This window comes from Acinonyx jubatus, chromosome X (assembly GCF_027475565.1).
Source record: "Acinonyx jubatus isolate Ajub_Pintada_27869175 chromosome X, VMU_Ajub_asm_v1.0, whole genome shotgun sequence".
Lineage (NCBI taxonomy): Eukaryota > Metazoa > Chordata > Mammalia > Carnivora > Felidae > Acinonyx > Acinonyx jubatus.
Window position 1 is genome coordinate 86093070 of NC_069389.1, and position 26222 is coordinate 86119291.

At 34.6% G+C, this 26222-nt stretch overlaps 1 protein-coding gene across 5 annotated transcripts in view; it reads left to right on the forward strand.

The window, feature by feature from the left end:
* The window catches only part of COL4A5 (collagen type IV alpha 5 chain), a 244877-nt gene that overhangs the window by 130020 nt on the left and 88635 nt on the right, over window positions 1-26222 (forward strand). For all 5 annotated transcript variants that reach the window (XM_027054965.2, XM_053201532.1, XM_053201530.1 and 2 more), the window contains 15 exons: window positions 3128-3172; window positions 3260-3322; window positions 5641-5694; window positions 6029-6055; window positions 8361-8441; window positions 10810-10872; window positions 13202-13237; window positions 13327-13368; window positions 13528-13620; window positions 14806-14859; window positions 14956-15012; window positions 15272-15316; window positions 16849-16902; window positions 18985-19026; window positions 21773-21905. In XM_027054965.2, the coding sequence (XP_026910766.1) occupies window positions 3128-3172; window positions 3260-3322; window positions 5641-5694; window positions 6029-6055; window positions 8361-8441; window positions 10810-10872; window positions 13202-13237; window positions 13327-13368; window positions 13528-13620; window positions 14806-14859; window positions 14956-15012; window positions 15272-15316; window positions 16849-16902; window positions 18985-19026; window positions 21773-21905 (889 nt within the window). The remainder of the gene's footprint in view (window positions 1-3127; window positions 3173-3259; window positions 3323-5640; window positions 5695-6028; window positions 6056-8360; window positions 8442-10809; window positions 10873-13201; window positions 13238-13326; window positions 13369-13527; window positions 13621-14805; window positions 14860-14955; window positions 15013-15271; window positions 15317-16848; window positions 16903-18984; window positions 19027-21772; window positions 21906-26222) is intronic.

A 26222-nucleotide genomic window follows, 5' to 3' on the forward strand; every position in this document is an offset into this window, starting at 1 on the left:
GTTACTCCAACTGATAACCACATAACCGCTATACTATTATTACACCTCAAAAGATTAGCAATAATTTTTCAAATATACTTGAAAACTCAGTCCTTATTCAGATTTCCTCAGTTGTCTCAAAGATGAATGTCTTTTTACAATTGGTTTGTTCAAGCTTCACATATTGCATTTGGTTTCTATGTTTCTTAAAACTCTTTTATTATGCTATTAGAGAAACTGGGTCATTTGTATTCTACTGCATTCTACATTCTTGTTTAATGTTTATTTTTGAGAGGGAGAGACACAGAGTGGGAGCGGGGGAGGGGCAGAGAGAAAGAGGGCAACACAGAATCTGAAGCAGGCCACAAGACCACAAGCTGTCAGTGCAGAGCCCAACGTGGGACTTGAACCCATGAACTGTGAGATTGTGACCTGAGCCAAAGTTGGACGCTTAACCAGCTGAGCCACCCAGGCACCTACATTCTACATTCTTGATCTGACTGTTTCTTCATGATGTCATTTAAATTGTTCCTCTGTCCCCAATATTTCCTACAGACAGGAGGTTGCCTTGCAAGAGGCACTAACTAGAGAACTTTCTGGGGATATAGAAACAGCTGTGCACTTAAGATTTGTGCATTATACTATACATAAATTATACTGCAAAAAATTAAAGAAAACATAAAAAAGAATACTTTGTATGTAGTGCTGTGTATTTACTATTGAATTACATCTTCTTGCACAAATATCTGTTATCCCACTTTTTTTTTTATTAAGTTTGATCAGTGGTTCAGTATATGAGCCTGATTTTGCCACCAAAATTTCCCCATCAACTTTTGATCCAGTGGTTTAGTAGTCATTGATGATCTTTGCCTAGATCTACTTTTTTGTTCAGAGGTGCAAAATGGAGATTTTAAAAATTCTACGAATCTTTTATCAGCTAGAATTCTAATTTATCAGCTGGAATTGTAATGGGGCAATGAATTATTCTAATAGGGTAATGAGTTAGTACACCAGCAATTTTGAGTGATGGTCAGGAAGGTTTATAGAATTTGTTATCATTATAAACATGTGGAATTTATGTGGTTAAATCAATTTTACTCATTATTATTTTTGAAGCCAAAATTCTCCTATCTTTGGCCTGTGGGAGCCCCTTTAAGTCGGCTGGCCCCTCTCCTGTGTCCTGTTGACAAACTCTATTGACCTTTGGTAATTTCCTTGCTCTCTGACACAAGACTCTTCAGGCTCATTTTGTACATTTACTCTCCAAATCTGAAAGTGACCATATATCTGATTTTAGGTTCTTCTTTAGTGAAAGATGTGATTTAGATGCTACCATCTTGTGTTAGGGGTTTTCATGATTACTGGTGGTCAGTTGATTTTATGTCTTTTCAGTTGACAAAATTAGGAAATATGTATTTTTTAAAGTGAAAAAATATCATGAGCTTATATTATTACTTCCAATTGAAATTTAAAATGAAAAGAGATCAGGGGCGCCTGGGTGGCTCAGTCGGTTAAGCGTTCGACTTCAGCTCAGGTCACGATCTCGCGGTCCGCGAGTTCGAGCCCTGTGTCGGGCTCTGGGCTGATGGCTCAGAGCCTGGAGCCTGCTTCCGATTCGGTGTCTCCCTCTCTCTCTGACCCTCCCCGTTCATACTGTGTCTCTCTCTGTCTCAAAAATAAATAAACGTTAAAAAAAATAAATAAATAAAATGAAAAGAGATTTGTATACTTACTCTCCCTCACTTCACCACCTTTCCCTCCCTGTGATGAAAATCTTGTTTCCTAATAGCATTAATATAATTTGTTATTTTCTTTATCTTACAATATGCCTATGATAGCTTCAAAATAGCAATTTGCAAGTGAACAAAATAGCAATTTCAATTTTAATAGTAATAATAGAATTTTTAAATGCCATTAATTATTTCTTTGCTGTTCTTTTTTCCTCTTTGAATGGACTAATTTCACTAAGAAAGTGCAGTCAAAATATGTTTTAGAGGCACTTAAAGTAATTTTTTTCTTTGTATGGTTTATGTCAACAACTTGGTTTATATTAGGTTCACCAGTTTCAGTTTGTTTTCAATTTTTAATAATATTTTTACCTCTTCTAAATTTTTACCTTTAATTATTTAAAATATTTACATTGTTGTTTAACAGTGGTATAATCAGAGATGCTTCCCACCCATTCTTGCCATCCCCTAATTCTTTTTCCTCTTTCCCCCACAGGTAATCATTTTTACTATTTTTGGTATATCTTTTCATTGTTTTGTATCACCATCCTTCTCATAAAAATGTAGCATATTCTATACACTACTTATACTTCGTTTCTTTTACTTAATATTATGTCCTGGAGATAACTACACGTTTCAGTATACATAGATTTTTCTCATTCTTTTCAAAAGCTGCATTGGCTAACGTGTGGACGTACCATAATTTATTTAGTTATGTCCCTATCGTTTCTAGTGTTTAGCTATAATTATGGTTATATGGTCATTTCCAAACTTCAGTTATAACAGTGTTGCAGTCAATAACCTTTCAATTCTGATTTTGTTTCCTAATTTCTAGTGTACCTTTGGATAGGTTTTTAGAAATGGGTTGCTTCAAAGGGTAAAAATGTGTAATTTTGCTAGATATTTCAAATTTCTCTCCGTGGTGTTTGAATCCCATTAGCTATGTATAAGAGTACCTTTTCCCAGAGCCTCACCTACAAAGAATATTGTCAAACTTGTATTTTTGCCAATTCTGACAAGTAAATTTGATTGAAGAATTTTTGGAGTGATCACATTGATATTCTCAGGAGCAGATATATTTGCCACTTACCCATCCCCTGCTAAATTCAGTATTCATCACCAACCTGGCAGAACTGCTTTATCTTTTAGAAAAGACATTTCTTCCACTAATTTGCCTGCTCCTGCTAAGTGCAGTGAAGACAATGCTCCCTCAAATAGGAGTTGCTTCTATAGTTTCCTATAAAAGAGACTTTTAAACATGTGTAGGAGCTTTTTTCTATAGCAAGAATGAATGCTAATAATCAATGAGACACATTTGTCCATTGCTATTCTAAATGTAATTTTTATAATTCCTTTGGGTAGAATATAATTTTACTCGTACTGATTGTTGTTTGGTTCAAGGAATTTATTTCTAATTATAGGGTCCTCCTGGACTTCCTGGATTTCCAGGGACACCAGGTCTTCCTGTAAGTAGAATTTGGCTTCTTAATTGAAGATCCCTTAAAAAGTAATCTAAAAGAAATATTATACATGTGTTATATCTCTTTTCAAAGGGAATGCCAGGCCACGATGGAGCCCCAGGACCTCAAGGTATCCCAGGATGCAATGGAACCAAGGTGAGATTTCTTCAACTTAATCTTAGGCAATATGCTTGATAAAAATAGATTTTAAAATTTGAAGAAATAAATATGAAGAATGTTGGCGATATAGTAGCTACAGGTCTAGAACATACATAGGATATGTTCTGAGTTAACATTTTCAATATATTAAAACATCAGTAATTCTTTAAACACGTGTATTCAGCTGTGATATTGCATTGGATTGAAAGTTATTTTATTGAATCCTGTTTTGACTTTAGTGTAAACTAGGGTGAGAGTTAAAAAGGAATTAGGATATATATGTTTCAAATATTACATCAGTTGTTAAGAGTAATACTTGTGAGTGTCATTCATTAGCTTTGCCTTTTTTAAAAACTAGGTACAATGTAAGTTCTCAAAAATTCATGTTTAAAACATTTTTTTGACCTTGCCTAATAACATCCCTAAGAAAAATCCTAAAAATCTACCTATAATACAGCACATCAATTTTTACTATAAACTATTAGTATAAAAACAGAAATTCTTCCCTGTCGGCAAAAATGATGAATTTAACAATTTAAAAAGAAAAATAAAACTTTACATATGATAAAACATTTTTTCATGACCATTTTTCTTGTGTTTCATCAGCTGTTTGGGTTTATCATAAAGTGATAGCAAGGAAAAACAATGAGGAAAATTTGCTTTTTTGATAGTTTATATCTTATTCCCTTACTTTTTTCCTTTTCCTATATATTAATGCAATATGTTATTATTTTCTGTATATCCTTTCAGCATTTTCCATTCTGCACATGATACTTTATGGAACTGTTCATGAAATATCCTAGATTTTGTAGCTAATGGCATGTGTTAGATTTTGTATAGGGTACATATTTAAAATAACTTGAACAAACTATTTTGTATCATGAAGGCTATATTTTGTGATAATTATTGTAGTATATACTTGAAGGCAATAAAGTTATTTTTACCTCCAACTTTTCTTCAAATCATGTGACCCTTACCAACACTACCACCAACAATAACAACAATAACAATAATAATAGCCAATAATAATAATAATAATAATAACAACAACAATAATAAATTTTTTATTTTGGATTTGTGAGGCTTACCTGTGTTCTTCATTTCAGCTGGGACAAACTTACCTGCGTGGAGTTAGTTTGCATGGAACATTGCTGTTAAAATGGGCTACATTCTTGTGTCTATTCTGGTTATTTGTTTGTTTGCTTGCCAGCCTGCCTTGAGCAACAAACCACTAGCCAAAGTTGTAAATTTGAAGACCAATGTGTCAACAATGTATATAGCATGCCATATCATTAAAGGGATCTTTTTCTTTTTTTTGTAAAGCAGCATCTTAGCAGATGTCATGATTACTTTGTGTTTGAGGCCCCCAATTATGTGAGCAAAAAATGTTCTAGATGGATTCATTATGTATACTTTCAGATTAATTTTTTTTAATATTCTTTACTATGTAACTAATAGAATGAGCTCTAGAGATGGAATCAGAATATATGGGTTCTTTGGTTTTCTGTCTTCTAAACTTGATAGGCAGGCCACTTCCTTTCTCTCTGGGCCAATTTTTTCCATATGTAAAAAGTGATGGAGAGAGGAGTACTGGACAATAACTCAAAGGCACAGAGCTGTAATAATTTTGCTCTTTTAAGCCTCTGACAAAGATGTCTCTAGGATTACCATGACATGTAGGTATTAGAAAGGAGGTTGCATTGGGGTTCTTCTACAGCAATTTTAGCTTTTGTTTTCTAAACCAAATGTCTATATTACTACTTTACAATAGTGAGTGAGAAAAACTGGGTGCCTGGAAAACATAATGACCTGCAATTGCTAGAACTATTGCTATTATTGTCCTCTTGGTGATATTAATGGCATTCTCTCTTACCATCTTTTCCTCTTTACAAAAATAATTTGAAATAGTTTACAATAAAAGAATAATGCAATGGGGCAGTTAAAATAAGGATCTATATAATACATGGGCAGGAAATTGAGATAAATCATTAACTATTAAATGTGATGATGACCAGGAATCTGTGGTGTGATTGTCTCAAAATGGATTTGTCAGAAGAAAATGACTAGGGTAGAAGATCTTTTTCCTTATTTCTGACTGGGATTGATGAGTAGGGATAAAAGTATCTTAGAAGGTTGAATTGATATGGGCAGTTGACACTGAATTAATTGGAAAGGGAAAGCTAATGAATTTTTGGCAATCTGGCATGTTTCAAAATGCCTTTTAACCGAAATCTTTTTAGTAAGTCATTGTTTGTTGGTATAGTTATGTTTTGTTTCTTGTTCCTCCATTACTCTTTCTTTTTAACTCCTTCTAGGGAGAACGTGGATTTCCAGGCAGTCCCGGTTTTCCTGGTTTACAGGGTCCTCCAGTAAGTTATAAAATTTAGGATTATAATGAACACAGGAATTGACAGAAGAAGCAGAAGGGTAGAAAGTGAGCTCAGTGTGTTCATGTGGAGAGAAGTTAGTACATTTTAAACTAGTAAACTATAAGATTTTTAGGGAAAAAAAGTTGGTAGTATAGCTCTGTGCTGGGTAAATGTAAGGATTCCATTGTATTTCATATAAATGTCATCTCTAAGATACTTTGTACTTAGAATGACCCTACAGTAATCCACTCAACTGACTATTTGGAAAGTAGTATGTTCTTTTCCTCGATCCCCTCTCATATGTATAAAACAATCCTTTTCTTTTTAATAATAGGGACCTCCTGGGATCCCAGGTATGAAGGTAAGCATTCCATGCTAGGAAAGTAAACATTTTGAATAAAATATATGAAAAGCCTACAACTTCAATCAGATAATGTCTCTGACTTCTGTCTTAAAATGGATGTTTCTAGAAGTTGTGCAGGTACACACAAGCTACCCTTAAGTAATCTCCTTTGTTCCCATGGCTTTAAGTATCTTTTGTGTGCTGTTATACTTGTAAACGTGTATATAAGACTCAAATTTCTTTTCTGATCTTTCAATTCCCATTACCTTTTGATACAGATGACCATTTGCTCCCTTTAGAAATGCTCTTTTCCCCCGACTTCTGTGACACTACCTTTTGGTGATTTTGCTTCTGTGTCTTTCTGGTCATCACACAGTCTTCTATAAAAGCTCATTTTATTCTATGCAGCAGGTATCAGGACACAATTCTGACACGTTCTTCTATGCCTAGCAATATTCTTAATGTTCATGGTATTATTTACTACCCAGCTACTGGATAGTGAGTCTAAAATAGACTTTTCTTCTGAGTTGGATGCATGTATTAAACTGCATCCCTGACTTCTACTCTTATATCCCCCAGACATTCAAATTAACACATTCAATGTAGACCTAGACCCCCCCGAAACCTGAGAGTTAATATTTACGTCTTCTACAACTTCACACACCTCCTCATTCCATTCTATCACTAAATATTGTTAATGTGGCCTATAAAATATATCTTGGGGTGCCTGAGTGGCTCAGTCGGTTTAGCATCCAACTTTTGATGTCAGCTCAGGTCATGATCTCATGGTTGTGAGATTGAGCCCCACGTTGGGCTCCACACTGGGCATGGGGCCTGCCTAAGATTCCTTCTCTCCCTCTCCCTCTCCCTCTGCCTCTCCCTTGCTTGAGCTCTCTCTCCCTCCCTCCCTCTCTCATTCTTTCTCAATAAATAAATAAATAAATTAATTAATTAATTAATTAAATATATCTTAAATTCATCCACTTTTCTCCATCCTCACTGCCACCAGACTAACCATAATGTCTCATCTGGACTCTTGCAATAGCTTCTTCTTAATTAGTCTTTTTTTTTTTTTTCACTACTATCCTGTCACCTCCCAGCCTGACTTATTCTATATATAGTAGTCAAGAATGATCTTTTTTTTTTAAATTTTTTTTAACGTTTATTTATTTTTGGGACAGAGAGAGACAGAGCATGAACAGGGGAGGGGCAAAGAGAGGGGGAGACACAGAATCGGAAACAGGCTCCAGGCTCTGAGCCATCAGCCCAGAGCCTGACGCGGGGCTCGAACTCACAGACCGCGAGATTGTGACCTGAGCTGAAGTCGGACGCTTAACCGACTGCGCCACCCAGGCGCCCCAAGAATGATCTTTTAAAAACATAAATGAATAGTTTAATCTCACAGGGCTTCCCACTGTCTCTGAGATAAAGTCCACATTCCTCTCCATGGCCTGTAAGACCTGCGTATTCTGGTCCCTGCGTACATATCCAGACTTCTCTTTAAACCACTTTTCCCTGGGCTCGCTCATCACACGGGTCTGCATTAAGTTATTTGAATGTACAAACTCTTCACATTTGGGGTCCTTTACACATGCTCCTTAAACTACCTAGTACTCTTACCCATTTTCACCTGGCTGACTCGTTATCCTTTAGATCTCTGCCTGTATGTTGCCTTCACAGATTGCCCTTGTTTTGACTACCCAAACTGATTTCCATCACTATTTCTTTTTTTAATTGAAATATATTTGACACATAACACTGTATACATTTAAGGTATACGACATGTTAATGTGATACCTTTATATATCATGATTGCCATTGTAACAATAATTAGCACCTCTATCAGGTCACATAATTAGCAATTCATCTTAGTCCTCCACTATTTCTTTATCATGTACCATGTTTTTTCTTCATAGCCTTTAACAGAACATTTTGTCATCTTATTTGTTTACATGTTATGGTCTGCATTTCTCCAGTATATTGTTAGCAACATGAGGACAGAGGTCTTGTTTGTCTCCTTCTCTACTGAATATCCAGAGCCTAACACAATTCTAGGCAAATGTTAATATTTAAGAAATGTTTTTGTAATGAATGAGTAACTGAAGGTATCACAGGCTCTTAATAAATTGATTGTACTTCAGTGTATTTTGGCCACTTTCCCATTTGTCTTTAAAAGGTAAATTTATTCATGTTAATTACTGAGATCACCTAATCCTCAGGACATTTATGTGACAGATTTAATTCTCAGATCGTTTTTTGTGTTTTTGCCAGTTTTCATGTGTTGTAACTGTTAGTTACAACTTCCATTGATAATTTCTTTCAGGGAGAACCAGGTAGTATAATTATGTCATCGCTGCCAGGACCAAAGGGTAATCCAGGATATCCAGGTCCTCCTGGAATACAAGTAAGCATCCAGTGATTTTCTTCTTTACTGATTAAATACAATCACAGCATCAGTTTTTCCTCTTCAGCCTTTAGTACCCTCTGTTTTAGTTACAGAAATCATCATCTGAAGTTTGATAGACGTCGCATATACCTCATACCTGAAAATGAAAGCAATCTAGAGAGTTTTATAAAGGACTGTTTTGTTATTTTATCTTTCTATCCGGTTTCCATGGAAATTTTTGTTTTTGGGTTTGACAGCGGAAATAGGCTTCTGTATTCTTATTCTTGTGCTGTGAGGATCAGTAAGTAGTAGGGGTAGTCCTGATAATTGTAAATGGCCTGATTGAAAATACAAATCATAGGTCTCCCATTTACGATATTAGAAGACATCATTTGTAACACTATTAGTTATGCATAACACATGAACATGTTTTGAAGCCTGAAGGAATAAAATTTATGCATAGTGAACATCAAGCATAATTTTAAGAAAATAAGTTATTTTAGCCTATAGATAACACACATAGAAATAGCAATATTTTTCAAGTATTTATAGATCAGGTAGTCAATTTCTTGAGGTTTGTATTTCACAAGGATTGATCCCTTTGCCAAAATAATCAGTATTTTCTAATATTTGATTACTAAGATGTAATGTCGGGCACTTTTTTCAGTAACTGCCATCTCATTCCATGCTTGACATCACCCATCCCTGTGCTCTTAAGAACTCTCAGTGTTGCCCTTTATCTCTTATAATTTTTTGTTATGTAATATTTGAAAATGCAGCAGAATACATTCAAAATATATGTATGTTATGAAGCATAACTACCAAATGAACACCTATGATCCCAAAATAGCATTTGAGAGCTAGAACATTTCAAATAATTGTGAATCAGCGTGTGGTTCCCTTGGGACTCACATCTTTCTGCATTCTACTAAGACATAAGTACCATTTTGACTTTTCTATTACTTCTTAAAGATAGTTTTATTTTATATATGTATATCTCTAAGCAAGAGTGTTTAATTTTGCTTGAAAATAATATAACATTTATGTAGTTTTCTCCAACTTTTTCTATTTGATATGTTAAGATACCTCCAAATTACTGTCTGTGGCTATAGTTCATTCAGTTTTACTTCCCTATAACATTCCATTGTATGAATATACTACAGTTTGTTTCTCCAGCCTCCTATTATTGAATATTTGGTTGTTTTGGGATTTTTTTAAATTACAGAATAATCCAGGATTTACACCTAGATATAGAATTGCTGGAGTTCACTGAAGTCAAATTTTCAGCTTTTCAAGATGCCAAATTGTGTTCCACAATAGTTACATCATTCCCTTATCTGTTGTTCCAGTTATTCTCACTTCCTTCCTTGTATTCAATCTTATTTATTTTTAATTTAATTTAATTTAATTTTTTGCATCTCTTAAAAATCTTTAATTTTTTAAATTTATTATTAAATTTTTTATTAACATACAGTGTTATATTAGTTCCAGGTGTACAATTTAATGATTCAACTGTACATTACTCAGTGCTTATCACAATCAATAAGTGTTCTCTTAATCCCCTTCACTTATTTCACCCATCACCCCATGTACCTCCCCTCTGGCACCACCAGTTCTCTTTATTTAAGACTCTGCCTTTTTGTTTATCTCTTTTCTTTGTTTTGTTCCTTAAATTCTACATATGACTGAAATCCTATGGTATTTATCTTTCTCTGACTGACTTATTTACTTAGCATTATACCCTGTAGATCTATCTGTGTTGTTGCAAATGGCAAGATTTCATTCCTTTTATGACTGAGGAATATTCCTCTGTGTGTGTGTGTGTGTGTGTGTGTGTGTGTGTGTGTGTGTGTATACCACATCTTCTTTATCCATTCATCTATAGATGGACATGGGTTATTTCCATATCTTGGCTATTATAAATAATGCTGCAGTAAACATGGGGGTGCATATACCTTTTCAAATTAGTGTTTTCGTTTTCTTTGGGTAAATACATAGTTATTTTTTCCTTTAAAATAGAGAAGCTACCTTGAAACTGGTAGCCCTTCCTTTCCCATTTCTAGCATAAAAGCCCCACTATAAATGCCCATCTTTATAACTTTATTTTGTAAAACTTCCTTACAGTGTATCTGTCCTACATTTGTTATCTACCACTGTAAAACAGAATTTTTCTAAAAGCTGCATCCATTCTGTTTAGTTAATTTCTTTGTAGTTAATCCTTTTATTCTTATACATTTTAAAATTCTGCTTATAATACTGCAGAATTATAGAATTGTATAAGCAATTTGTGGCAGTTATTTAAGTATAAATCCCATTTAGTGTAGTTCTTTGTGTGATATAATGAGGGTTTTTTTTTTCATCCTTTTCTTCACTTCCTTTATAACAGGGCCCAGCTGGTCCCACTGGTTTACCAGGGCCAATTGGTCCCCCAGGACCACCAGGTTTGATGGTAAGTTTGCTTCTGGAATTTCATTTCTCCTACTTTAAAAAACTTCTTATAGGAATACTAATATTGTTTCTGTTACTTGAAAGTAGAATGCATTGTCAATGCTTATAATATATATATTATATATATATTATATATGTAATATATTATATATATGTAATATATATAATATATATAATATATATATTATATATATATTATTTACAGGATATTTTACAATGTTATGGTGAACAATATATGTGCTAGGTAATAGTTCCATTTTCTAGATGGAGAAAAATGAGGTACACAAAAGAAAAGATTTATTTTATTTTATTTCTTAATATATGAAATTTATTGTCAAATTGGTTTCCATACAACACCCAGTGCTCATCCCAAAAGGTGCCTTCCTCAATACCCATCACCCACCCTCCCCTCCCTCCCACCCCCCATCAACCCTCAGTTTGTTCTCAGTTTTTAACAGTCTCTTATGCTTTGGCTCTCTCCCACTCTAACCTCTTTTTTTTTTTTTCCTTCCCCTCCCCCATGGGTTTCTGTTAAGTTTCTCAGGATCCACATAAGAGTGAAACCATATGGTATCTGTCTATCTCTGGATGGCTTATTTCACTTAGCATCACACTCTCCAGTTCCATCCACGTTGCTACAAAAGGCCATATTTCATTTTTTCTCATTAAAAGCAAAGATTTAAAATAAAATATCTTGTTGGTTACCTCTTGATGTGTCAGTGCTGAAGCTGATTCTGGCCATGTCATTAAGACTTCTCAGGCAATTCTCTAGTCACTTGATGAAACATGTTTCTTCCATCTGCAGTTTTCAGTTTAAGAGGAACAAAAAACAGGTATTCCCCCCCAAAAAATATTGGCTCTTGTTTCTAAGGGGCCTGGGACTAAACAGGATTGGTGAGGATAGTGGATCACTTCGTAGTGGGATAAGGATTTGTGCACCTCAGGAAAGAAGCAACAACTTGTAAAGACCTTGAGTATGCAACCAGTTCTCTTACTTTACTACCTCAATGGTCACTCATATTTTTTCCTGTAATTAAATTCTGAGTATTTTTGCCCCTGCAATACTTAGATTTCATTCGAGTCAGGCTTTGGACTTAGAGCTTTACTATTGCCCTCTTAAAAGGGCAAGAAAATTGTACTTCAGTCAAAGTAATTTCTCATGTGCCACTCTCTCATGTCCCATATATTTAAGTGGCAGTTTTCATTATCCCTTTATAGATTGTACAATTTTGCTTGTGACAATTGGTCCTCTATTCTTGACTGAAGAAAATAGCATTTGGTAAATACTAAGAGAATCTACCAGAAAAGATTGTGATTTCTGCTTTCCTGGAAATATATTGGGGAGAATTAGAAAACCCTTTTGTTTAGTTTATTTTAGTTGTAGACACCCTGCAATGCATGAGACCCTGGACTATGGCACTTTTTCCTGACTCCATTGTTACAACATCAGTAAACCCTACGAGTGTTATTACATCTTGAGTTTCCCCAACTCTTGTGGCTATATAACTGATGCACTCTGCATTCCTGAATGTTCCTTCAGTTAACCCTGATTCAACAGGTGAAGCAAAGTCTTAGAAATGCCACCAGGGTCCAATATGTAAATAAATGGATCCATTGAAATCAAGAGGTGATATACTTGGGCAAACAAATGCCTATCTAACTTTTCAAGCCTTGAAACATTCTCAGATATACAAAGTCAGGTCACATAAAAATGAGACAGAACTAAAAACGGGAAACACATGCTTTTTAGAACTAGAGAGTTAATTGCCTTGTAACACCTACATTTACCTATAATTCTGATATGAGAAATTTGATATGTTGAGATTAACTTTTGTATTTATTTTTGGCACTGGTGTTGCCGCTCTGCCTCTACTCATCCTTGCATTTCTTCCTCTGCCTACTTGTATGCTGGTACAGGAAGTCTCCACATTCATCTAGATTGGTAAAATCAATTTAAATGTGAGAATAAAACAGGAAGATACTGTTTTGAAGGGCATTTTCAGTCCTCACTTTTTATGAAAACAAAAATTTTTTGAAGCCAAATAATTTTTTTATTTTTTTTAACATTTATTTATTTTTGAGACAGAGAGAGACAGAGCATGAATGGGGGAGGGTCAGAGAGAGAGGGAGACAGAGAATCTGAAACAGGCTCCAGGCTCTGAGCTGTCAGCACAGAGCCCGACGCGGGGCTCAAACTCACGGACAACGAGATCATGACCTGAGCCGAAGTCGGACGCTCAACCGACTGAGACACCCAGGCGCCCCTGAAGCCAAATAATTTTTAATAAATGTATATCCTGTTTCTCTTTTTCTGTGTCTACTATTCTTAGGGCCCTCCTGGTCCACCAGGACTTCCAGGACCAAAGGTAATTTTCTTTTTCTTTACATTTTTTATTTGGTATGAATTCTTTTTGTTATTGTCAGTGAGATTTTAAACTAAAATGTCTCTCTTCAGGGGAATATGGGCTTAAATTTCCAAGGACCCAAGGGTGAAAAGGTGAGTAAAGGAAAAAGTTGATTATTCAGCCTTCAGTTTTCTCCTTTCCTCATCATTTGAACTTGTCTTTTTTCTTCTTGCCACTGACTTAGCTTATGTTTTGTATTATTGTCTGTGTAAATTATGAAATATTACTTTCTTATTAAATCTTGCAAACAGGGTGAGCAAGGCCTTCAGGGCCCCCCTGGGCCACCTGGACAGATCAGTGAACAGAAAAGACCAATTGATGTAGAGTTTCAGAAAGGAGATCAGGTGAGTATGTAGACAGGAAACCAATGAACATTTTGCTATAAAAGTGGCTTTCCATTAAAATGCATTATAAGCTGGAATATAGTTATATATGTGAAGGTATTTTAAAAATAACAAGAATTTGAGATAATTAAAATTTTTAAAGAGTTTCATTGAGATATAATTTACATACCACACAATTCATCTATTTAAAGTGTACCGTTCCATTTTTTTGTATATTCACAGGGTAGTGAAACCGTCACTACAATATAATCCTAGAACATTCTCCTCAACCACCCCCTATAAGACCCCATACCTATTTATTGTCACTCTTCATTTCCCCCCAAACTCTCAGCCCTAGGCAACCACTAATCTGCTTTTTGGCTCTGTAGATTTACCTATTCTGATCACTTCACATACATGGAATCATACAATACATGATCTTCTGTGTCTGGCTTCTACTTAGTTTGTTTGAGGGTTCATTCTTATTGTAGCATATATCAGTACTTCATTTCTTTTTGTGGCTGAATAATATTCCCTTGTGTGAATATTCCACATTTTGTTTATGCGTCATCAGTTAATGGACATTTGGATCATTTGCATTTTTGGCTATTGTGGGTAATGCATTTGTGTATGAAATTAGGTCATGGTAAAGTAGATCATCATTGTCTTAGATGACAAATAGTGTTACTGTATAAACCCTTGTTGTGTTTAGAAATAATTACCTGATACCTTGTATCTACTAGAGTGGATGGGATCATACAAATCATTTATAGTATAGTGGCCCACCCTTGAACAAAGTGTGTATATTTTTGTTTCACTTAAATGCTAATAAAGAACAAATTGACTGAAACTCTGCCATCAGTATGGATCGGGTCATTTAATTCTCTGCCAAAATGGATGTGTGTTATATAGCTCCTATATTGACTGGTTATGGGTATTCTTGCTTTTTATAAAATGTACCATTAATAATTTCATTTTAAGTGTTGTCTTTTTATTTACCTAAAAACTTGGCTTGTGCACACATCAGAAATTAACTGAGGTAAGCAAAGATGGCTCTGGTTCTTTTGCCTAGCAAATTTCAACTTTGAATTAGAAACATCCTATTGTCTTTGGTTATACTATATGAGTCCATTGTTTAGCTTGTTAAAAGTGTTTTTAGCTAGCTCTAGTATTAACGTTATTTTCCTTTCCCCTATTACTGCATAGGGACTTCCTGGTGACCGAGGGCCTCCTGGACCTCCAGGGATACGTGGTCCTCCGGTAAGTAGCCTAAAATTCTTTAGAGTCATTTAATGTAAATTGGCATTGATACATAGCACTCCACGAACCTGTGTAAAACTACTTTTCGGTGTACAGGGTCCTCCAGGTGGTGTGAAAGGTGAGAAAGGTGAGCAAGGAGAGCCTGGCAAAAGAGTAAGTGTTACGACTATTAATACTCTTTACAAAAGATTTTAAATATGTGTTTGTGCGTAATTTTATTCTTTCCTCATAAATCCTACTTTCTTTGTCTCAAAATGTCACAACTTACATAGTCATTTTTTTATCATAATATTGAAGTCTGAAGAGTCTACTTAATATATAGTCCAAGGCAGAAAGAAAACTTATTATATTCTTTAATCTCATACTTCCTAAATAACAAATTTATATTATTGCATTTCTTTGACTCTTACAGGGTAAACCAGGCAAAGATGGAGAGAATGGGCAGCCAGGAATTCCAGTGAGTAGATAAAGGTCCATCCTCCCACCTGACCCCCTAAAATGGCAACATTTGTATGTGGTGGTAGAGAAGCAGGATGGCAAACAAGCTTTAGTTTGGAAATAGCAGGAATTGATATTATACTTTCTCTTTTGAATATGAATTTATTTCATATTTTAAATCTGATTTATTGAGCTATAACTTGTATACAGTAAAATGAACCATTTCCAGTGTATAGTTCTGTGTGTTTTGACAAACACATATAATTGTATAACCAGCTTTATAATAAAAAAAACAGTTACATCACCCTCAAAAGTTCCCCCAATGTTCTTTTGTAGTCTTCTCCCATCCTTACCACCAAAAGCCCCTGGCAGCAATTGATCTGTTCTCCATCCCTGTGATATTCCCTATTCCAGAATTTCATTTAAATGCAGTCATACTGTATATAACTTTTTGAATCAGGTTTCTTTAACATAGCATTATACATGGTACTGTATGTCGATAGTTCATTCCCTTTATTGCTGAGTAGTATTTCAATGTAGGGATGTATCAAGGTTTGGTTGTTCATTTACTCACTGGAGGATATTTTGGTTGTTTCTGGTATGGGCCATTATGAATGAAGCTGCTTAAAACATTCACATACGATGTTTTGTGTGAACAGAAGTTTTTTCAATAAAAGTTTTTACAGATCATTCTAATTACTATAAATTAAAGAGGAAAATAAAAGTGTCCAAGTCCAGGAACATTATTTCAAGCAACCTCAGTATCAAGAGTATCTACAGTAATGTTAAAAGAGGTTTTCAAGGACAAAATTTGATAAAATTTTGGAGACCATTCTGAAAGAAAGGGATACTTCTTAACAAGACTGGAAGTTGGAAGTAATAAAATCAGATAAATCAGTGTCCAGATGATTCTGCTAAACAGGCAGTCCTCAATTGATAAACTCTAGATTCACAAATTAACATAAAATGGCTTAATGGGAGGTAATTTTGGGGTCTTAGTTCCTAGCTTTTAGGAACAATTGTGGTCTTTGTTTCATGTTTTAGGCAGCCATGATGATTAGTAATTACCTCTGATTGATTTTCACAGATATCTTCAGGGAAAAGATGTTCTCTGTTTTCCCTGGGAGAACTCAAATCAGGTCAAATAAAGACAATCACCAGACAGGTCAAATCACTACAGTTCTTTGTCAGTGGGTCTTTGAAAGTGCTCCAACCAGTTCTGTCCCTTACATTTGCTGCTAGGGTGCTGGTATTCACCTTGATTATGAGCTGTTGGTTTTCAAGGTTGTGTGGAGCTGAAGAAGGGTGATGGGAATAGAGCAGGTTCAAATACCAGAAAGCTCTGTGCTCTTACCAAGATTCAGTCATTTTGTTTTCCCCAACAAACCTTCCTGGATTGCTGCAAGCCTTTGGCTAATTTCTAGACTTCTAAAAAAGTTGACTCTGACCATTTTTGCCGGTGTTCTTTGTTGCTTTTATGGAGGAGAGCATGTTTGGACATTCTTACTCCACCATTTTTGCTGATGTCATTCTGTCCTCTATGTTTTAAAGGGTTTACCTGGTGATCCTGGTTCCCCTGGTGAACCAGGAAGGGATGGAGAAAAGGTAAGAAGTTTAATACTTTGAAGTGACTGGTTTTATTCTACTTAACATAATCCTGTTCTCTGCCAAGGTGAAGTTCATTCATTTATTTATTTGTTTGTTTGTTTGTTTTTAATTTGTTTTATAATTTACATCCAAGTTAGTTAGCATATAGTGCTCTAATGATTTCAGGAGTAGATTCCAGTGATTCATCCCCTATGTATAACACCTAGTGCTCATCCCAGCAGGTGTCCTCCTTAATGCCCCTTACCCATTTAGCCCATATCCCCACCCACAACCCCTCCAGCAACCCTCAGTTTGTTCTCTGTATTTAAGAGTCTCTTATGTTTTGTCCGCCTCTTTGTTTTTTTGTTACCTTCCCTTATGTTCATCTGGTTTGTATCTTAAATTCCTCATGTTTGTTGAAGTCATATGATACTTGTCTTTCTCTGACTGGCTAATTTCACTTAGCATAATACCCTCTAGTTCCATCCATATTGTTGCAAATGGCAACATTTCATTCTTTTTGATTGCCAAGTAATACTCCATTGTGTGTGTGTGTGTGTGTGTGTGTGTATGCCAAGGTTGAGTTTTAAATGAAAAAGTTATAAATAACTAGCTTTTGTATTCAAAACATACCTTCTTTATTCATCTTTTGGTATAGCTCCTTTTTCTTTTGTACCATTTCCTCTAAATTTTTGGTCATTGTCACAAATCACAATTCATGTGGTGGAAATACATGAAGAATTGTTCAACTTTAGCATTTACATTGTGAAAAGTTGGTGCCTTTATTTTGAGCATGTATCAGCAAAACTTTTGTTCTCCAGAAAGTGGATTCAGCACTATTTTAGTGAGGTCCTCATACTAAAAAGGCTTGTAGCTGTGAATTTAGAATGTCTACACTAAACATTTCCATTCTCTGTGCAATTATTGTCTGAAAGTCTGTGGATAATTCTTTGTCATTTTTTTTCCCATTTGGCTATACAGCCTGACTGAAGTCATTTATTTAGTTATTTATTTTAAAAGTGACTTTGGAAAAAAAAGTGACCTTGAAAGAATATATGAAGCACACATTTCCCTTGTTTATAGCAGATCACAAAATATCCAGTTTTCCAGTCTCTCTGGTCTCTAATTGCTTTATATGAAAACTAGTACTGAAAAGCTTTGTTCTGCAGGCAAGGAGGGAAAAGTGTTACAAACTTGAATGTACCTGGAGGGTGCATATTTTAATGTTGGTTTATCTCTAAACTAGATCCAACTTGAAGCTTGGACTGAGAACCACAGCTAGAATAAAGGAAGATAATAAATACTCAGAGAACAAGAGGTTTTTTTTTTTTTCAAGTAGTAAATAAAGTGATAGGACAAAGTAACTCTTTAAACTAAAAGGAACTTTTAGATAGATGAAAAGTTCCTATGAACAAGTCTAGAACAAGAAGAGAGGTGTGAGAGAGACATCTATCCTTGGGTTTTGGCCAGTAAAATAACAGTTATACACTGTGTTTTTTATGCTGTAGTAGCTACTGGTTAAGAGTAACAGTTTTGCTTCTGAATTTGTCTTTCATTAGTTTCTAAGAGCAAACTCACAAAAGCAGTTATAATTTATTAGCTGTTCCTGATGATAGCTAAATCCATCAGCTCTAAAATATCTGTGACTAATGGAAATGACATCTAGTTTATGCCTTCAACAAGTTTTATGAAAAGAAACAAGGCTAGATGTAAGAAAATATAATGCTTTTAACTGATTCTAGTGGTACCAATTTCTTTATTCAGTATCTTCTTTCTAAAGTATTTATAGTTGCTAGAAAATAGCAATCTTAAAATCAAAGAATGTTACATCTAGAAAAACCTTAGAAGGCTGGTCTGTATATGTGACAGTTAAGTTAATTGATTTGGTCAAAATTGTATAGCTAGTAAATCTGAGACAACATCACAGGTCTGACTAGGCTTATTTCAGTATTGTCTCATTACCTCAAGTAGTACTTCTGTTAGAGATATTTTATTATGGATTCCTGGGTCTTCATGAAATCTAGATATCTGTTACATTTTTAAGGAAATCAGTGTTTTCATATGACTTTTACTAACCTACTTTACACTTGTATTGAACAGGGCCAAAAAGGTGACATTGGCCCAACTGGGCCTCCTGGACTTGTAAGTTTCTTTTCAGTCTTCATTTATCAAACTTATTAATGCATTTTCATTTTTGTGCCTTAATGTACTCTGTACCTTTTCCTCATAGAACAAAATTCTAAGTCATTATCAACTTTTACTGGCTTAAAAGTCTACATATAAAAACTTCAGTGATGTTGACCTCAAAGTCTTTGTATTGCTCTGCCTGTATATTACTTCTCCATGGTAAAGATCCAAAATTATGGCATTGGGTTGTTTTGCCTCATGATTGCCAAAGTATTTATCAAGTAACCAGCAGGTGGTGCAAGTATGGCTTACAAAGTTTCAATAAAAGAAATTTGGGGAATGAGGGATCGGCCCTTTCCCTTACAGAGCCCTGGAAAGATGGATTTGGTCTTAACAGGTTTTCTCAATTATACAATTGCCTGATTCATACCTCTTTCTTCCCTGAGTATGTGCCTTCTAGGGGCTTTTAATCAAATGTAGGTAACTGCTCTGTGAAAATACACATAGGGGTTTATGGATTTTCTGTAATGTTTGCATTCACCATGAAATTTAAGTGAAATACGTTTCCAATCTTATTAAGAATAAAATATCACTGATGCAATTTAACATATTGGCTTTCATTTGTGTTGAAATTTGGTAAGACTCTTGCTTTTATATTGCATTAAATCTGCAAAGGTGCAAGTGCCATAAAGCCTGTATGTTCAGGACATTTGAGTAATATTAATTTAATTATTTCTGTCCAGAGTTAGTCTCAGATATTGATAGTTAGTACTTCACAGATCTAACAAGGATATACATAAAGAAGATCGTAGACAATTTTTAAAAATTTACTTATTTTGAGAGAAAGAGGGAGGGAGTAGAGAGTGAGTGTGAGTGGAGGAGGGGCAGAGAGAGGGAGGGAGAGAGAGAGAATCCCAAGCAGGCTCCATGCTGTCAGAACAGAGCCTGATGCAGTGCTCGATCCCATGAACCGCAAGATCATGACCTGAGCCAAAATCAAGAGTCAGATGCTTAACTAACTGAGCCATTCAGACGCCCTGATCTTAGACAATTTTTATTAATTTTCATTGTAAAATCAGAACTTTTGTTCTCTAAGAAATAATTTCTTTATGAAATGAGATAATAAAATTTTGATAAAAACCAGAAGAAATGGAAATTTGGGGACTGCAGTCTTATCCAGCAGCTCACTTTCCTTTTTGAACTACTATCTCCATTCCAAGTCCCACAACTTTCAGACTCCTTTTGTCTGAATATTTCTTCTATCCAATAGAGCCAGGATGAAATACCATACCTTGCCAGTGGGTGTTGATTTGTACCTCAGTCCAATCTTAAAACTAAAGCTTATTTATCATTACAGCTCTATGAGATTAATTTCTTTAGATTATTTAATATGAAATTGTTTCAACACTGGGATTCTACAAAGACCAAGAGAAAAGGAATAATCAGTTAGTTGATTCAAATCAATAAAGCCCTCCCAAAAGAGAGGAGTTTGTTTTGTTTTGTTTTACAGGAAGAAAAAAATGTGGGTTGATAAAGGGAAAGATTGGGAGATGACATTACAGATGTTTGAAATGGCATATTCAGGGCGCCTGGGTAAACTCAGTTGGTTAAGTGTCCGACTTCGGCCCAGGTCATGATCTCACAGTTCGTGAGTACGAGCCCCGCTTCAGATCCTGTGTCTCCCTCTCTCTCTTTCCTCCCCCACTTGCACTCTCTCTCTCTCTCTGTCTCTCACTCTCTCTCTCGAAGATAAATAAACATTAAAAAATGAGGAGTCCAAGCACCCTTTGTTGAATGGTAGCATCACTGAAATAAATATACGTGGTGCTACTTTAAAAAGACAATATTAGGGTGGCTAGGTAGCTCAGTCAGTTAAGCATCTGACTTCAGCTTAGGTCATGATCTCACAGGTTGTGAGTTCAAGCCCCACTACAGGCTCTGTGTGGACAGCTCAGAGCCTGGAGCCTGCTTCAGATTCTGTGTCTCCCTCTCTCTCTGCAACTCCCATGGTCACCCTCTGTTGCTCGCTCACTTGCTCTCAAAAATAAACATTAAAAAAAAAAATAAATGGTATATTCAGAGGTGAAGACAAGAATGTGCGAGATGCATGAAGTGGGTATAATGAGATAGTCCTCACTGTCCTAAAACTTTACTGCTAAAAATAACAGGAGATGTGATAAAGGAGAGAGGTACTGAAAGTGAGAAGAGACTTGACAGAGTCCAGGGTGAAAAGTGGAATCAGACATAGTAAGAAGTAGTGAATTTTGAGGCCTTACACTGGATATCTAACACAGAAAAACTGTTTTTTGAGAAAGTATCTGTTAGCAGTAGATTTGGATTTAAGGGGAGAATTTCAGAGGTACTTCTGTTCGTCCAAGTGTAAGATGGGGATAGTAGCTGTGGCAATAGGAAAGAAGGGGACAAATCGGAGAGACATTTTCAGTAAATAATTATCAAGCTTAGGTAATTGGAATGAACTGAATGTGATTAGAGACATAAAAAATAATTCTAGCTCTGTAATCTTGGGCTGGGGTTCAGGAGGGTGGCAATATTATTACTGGTATTAAACAGTTTCTAATAAGTTGAAGGAAAGGAGTGATGAGGAATGTGACTCATAATCTGTGTAGTAGTCTTAATAGTTTTGCATCCAACAGCTCTGTGAAAATGATGGCATTGTAATCATATATAGCTGCTACGTTATTTTTAGGAGAACAAGTCTCTTCCTCTTTGAGTTCCTTTATTTTTTTCTTTCATAATAAAGGTAATCCCTAGGCCTGGGACTGGTGTAACTGTGGGAGAAAAAGGAAGCATTGGTTTACCTGGCTTGCCTGGAGAAAAAGGAGAGCGAGGATTTCCTGGAATACAGGGTCCACCCGGCCTCCCTGGACCTCCAGGTAAAAGAGACTGTACTTAATGCTCTTGTGTTTACAGCATCCTTACTAATCCCCATGTCCAGTATTATCATACTAGTTCCAAGGTGAGCATGGCAGTAAAAGACATGAGTATTTTCTAATTGACAGAAACTTCTCAACTCTTACTATAACCTGTCTCACCAAATTTCTCACTTGTACTTAAAAAAGAAAAAACCAAGTCAGATGGATAGTTCCCTTTTACCCTAAAAATACCATTTCCACTTTTTGTTATTAATAAATTACACCCAATGATTCTGTGATCCAAAAATTAATCATTGCATTTTTTTTTGTGCTGCTATGGAAAGGAATGCTATTCTAATAATGCCTAGTTTTATAAGATTTCCTGCATAAAAATAGTAAACTATCCACTTAGAAGGCCAGAAATATCTGCCTAGAAATCCCCATGGTGATTTGATGTGAAATAAAATTTGGGGGCTCAATACTAACTGTTATATCATTCCCTTGTTGAAGATAAACAACATAGTACAGCATTTCTAAATTGGCCAGCCTGAGCACCACCCTTGCTTAGCATGTTTATTTGGATGTTCTCTGAAATGAAGTGATAGTATGGATTTATGTAAAATTTGAGGAAGCATCTGGTATAGTACTGACACACATGTATGTTTAATAAATTATTATTCCCCACCCTTCAAAAATTTGGCTAATGAAATATTAACATGATGAGATGAGTGAAAATCCATGATCCTCCCAAGGAGAAAGAATAAATGTGGGTCTCATTTAATTCTAAGTATACACTTTGGATTTCCAATTTCAAGATAGTGGACTAAACACATACTGTGTTTAGAAAATTCAGATAAGGAATTCTCCCAGGATGCAGCAGAAACGTTATAGAATTAGATCATATGAAAGAAAAATTAAGAGACATAGGTATAAATTTAGAAGTTCTAGAATTTACATGGAGTTCAAAGGGGAGAGAATGGGACAAGGGGTAATATTTGAAAAATTAATGACTGAGAACTTCTACTTATTTGAAAGAAAACATGAGTCCCTTTGAAACAGCTTATGAATTACCAAGCAAGAGTGAAATAAGAATAATACAAAAGTACATAATGACACATTGTTCAGACATTTTAGAATTTAAGGATAAAAAGAAACCCTTAACAACTATATGAGGGAAAAGCAGATCACCAACAAAGCACTAAGAGTCAGAGGAAGATAATGGAGTCAAAGGAAGATAATTTTCAATGTTATAAAGAAAATAACTATGAGTTTGGAATTCTGTATTACATCAAACTATCATCCTAGTGTGAACATGTGATACTTAGAAAATTTACCACCTCCAGAACTTCTCTAAAATGGATATTGGAGGGTTTAGTCTAAGAAGGAAGAAATTAATTCAGGATGAAGTTGGGGGTGGGGATGGGTAGGATGCAAGAACCAGTGGTTAGGAAAGATACTGGTAAAATATATGAGGTCTAAGTATTGATCAAAAAAATAATAGAGGTATTTTAAGTAACAAAATGGAACGATAACTATATACATTATTAACATAGGATGTAAGGGTGCAGAGAGAGTAGGGGGAAATCAATCATAAGGGTTTTTGTCTTAATAGAGAAAGAGAATACTAATATTATTAACTCTGTAAGTTTTTAGGAAAATATAAGTTTAAATACATAGGCTAAAATTTTAGTAACCACTAGAGAAAATGTAAATAAAATGCATGGCTTACACATCCTTTGAGGAAAGAAAATAACCAAAAAACTTGATCTACATAATACAAGTTAGAATTGGAACAAAACAGACATGAACTGTGGTAAATAGAAAATAAAATATAAGATGACAAGAAGAAGTTAAAAATAAATCAGTAACTCCAATAAATGTGAAAGGACTAAGCACTGATTAAAAGACAAAAACTAAAATAAAATTGAAATAAAAATATATACTGTGCATAATAAGCCTATATAAATTAAAAGGACATAAAAAATTTTAAATACAGCAGTTGAAAGATATTAGGCAAGTGATATCAAAAAGAAAGGTGGTTTAACAATTCTAATATAGTATGAAATAGAATTCAATTCAAGAAATACATTAAAAAGACATTTCATATGGACAGATAGACAAATTAAACCACAATGATGTAAAAGTCATGAAACTTTATGCATCTAAAAATACAGCTTTGAATATATAAAGTGAAAACTGAAAAACTACAAGTGATAAATTGGTAAATACCTAACATATCAAGGAGGTGTAAAATAAATCAGGGTATAAATGATTTGAGCAAGACAATTAAACTGTGTATGTGGGAAAGAGAAAAGCTGTGTGCAGCAGAGAATATACATTATTTTCAAACTTACATGAAACATTTATAGAAATTTATTCAATCAGAAAAAAATCTTTTAAAATTATATACAAACCATGCTCCGTGACCACAGTGAAATGAAGTTAGAAATTAACAACAGAAAGCACCAAATTTCTTTACATTTGTATATTAAAATGCACATTTGTAAATAACTTGAGAGGTAAAGAGGAAACAGAAATGGAAATGACAATCTACTGAATGCTAAACTAACTTATATCAAAACTTAATTAAACATAGCCAAAATGGTATCCTTAATTTATCACAAAATTAAAGATACTAAAAATAAATGAGCTACTTTGAAAAAATTATAAGAAATAACATAAACATAAAAAAATTAGGAAAAACTTGATAAAGGTAAAAACAAGAATAAACTGTGATCAAGAGAAAAGCAAGTGAAGGCACAAATAAAATCAGTAAAGAAAAGATTATTACCATAAATACAATTAATTTTTTTAAATTATAAGAAAACTGTAAAACTATATCAATATATTGGAAATTCTAAATGAAATACGCATTCCTCAGGAAACAAAAAACATAAATTGCTAAAGTTTTCCTGAGAAAGTAAAAAAAAAAACTAAGTATATTAATTACCATGGAAGATTTGGAAATGTTAAAATTTCCACAAAAAGGCACTGGTTTTATGAGTGGTTATACAGCTTTGTGAATGAATTCTACTAAGTTGTTGGGTGGGAAATTCTGATATTTTACAAACTTTTTCAGAACATATTTTTTAAAAAAGACCTTTAATTTAAAAGCATTGATGCCAAGCGACCAGGGAGATAACACTAGTAATAAATATAATTCAGTTTCATTTATGAACATAGAAGCAACAATAATAAATAATATTGGCAGATCAATTCAGAAGTATATTAAGATTGCAAGGATGGCTCAACATTTCTATTATTGACTACACTGACAGATTAAAAGAGAATAGGCAATATTTGCAAAGAAAGCAGTCAATAAAATTCAGTACCCATTCATTTTTAAAGGGTAAAGAAGTTATTAAACTAAGTTTAAAAGGGAACTTGATGAAGCTATCTGCTTCATACAGGAAGCACAGAACTGTACAGGAAATGTCATATTTTTGTGGTGAAACATCAGGAACATTCTCACTCAAATAAAAATAAGATACACATACTCAGAGTCGCCTATACTGTTTATCCTTATACTGGAGTGCCCAGCCAATTCACTACAAGTCTGGTGTGAGGATGGAACAAAACCCACAATTTTAGTTATTGACAAACCCTATTATAATCTACCCAAAAGCCTAAAAGAATCAAATGTCAAATTACCAGAATTTAGAATGTTTGCAGGGTGGGCAGATATGCTAGTTGCATACTTAAATAATTTGTCTTCCTCTTCACCAATGAAAAGTTGAAAATGTAAGAGGAAAAAATCCAGTTGACAATAGTAATAGCAATAAAATTCACAGTACTAATCAAATTAACCCATGAATAAACTCAACAGAAGATGTGTATGCCTTTTTTTCAGAATTCTGTAAAATATTATTAAATCATATAAAATTAATAAATAAATGGAGAGCTATACTTAATTTCTTAATATAAGAACTCAATATTATAAACAGGTGATTCTCCAAAATTTAGTCTTTAAATTCAAATTAATCTCATTCAAACTTCCACTGTCTTTTAAAAAATGAAACTGACAAGTTGATTCTAAACTGCATTTAGAAGATAAATTTATAAGTCTAATAAAGATTTTTTTTTAATGTTTATTTTTCAGAGAGAGACAGAGGCTCGAGTAGGGGAGGAGCAGAGAGAGAGTTAATTCATTTAAACAGTTAAACACTGGGGTACCTGGGTGGCTCAGCCGGTTAAGCCTCTGACTTCAGCTCAGGTCATGATTTCATGGTCCGTGAGACCCGAGTCAGGCTCCCACTCTCTGTCATAAGTCTGACACTTACCCGACAGAGCCACCCAAGTGTTCCAGGATGGTTTTTAAAAAGGACAAAGATGGGCATA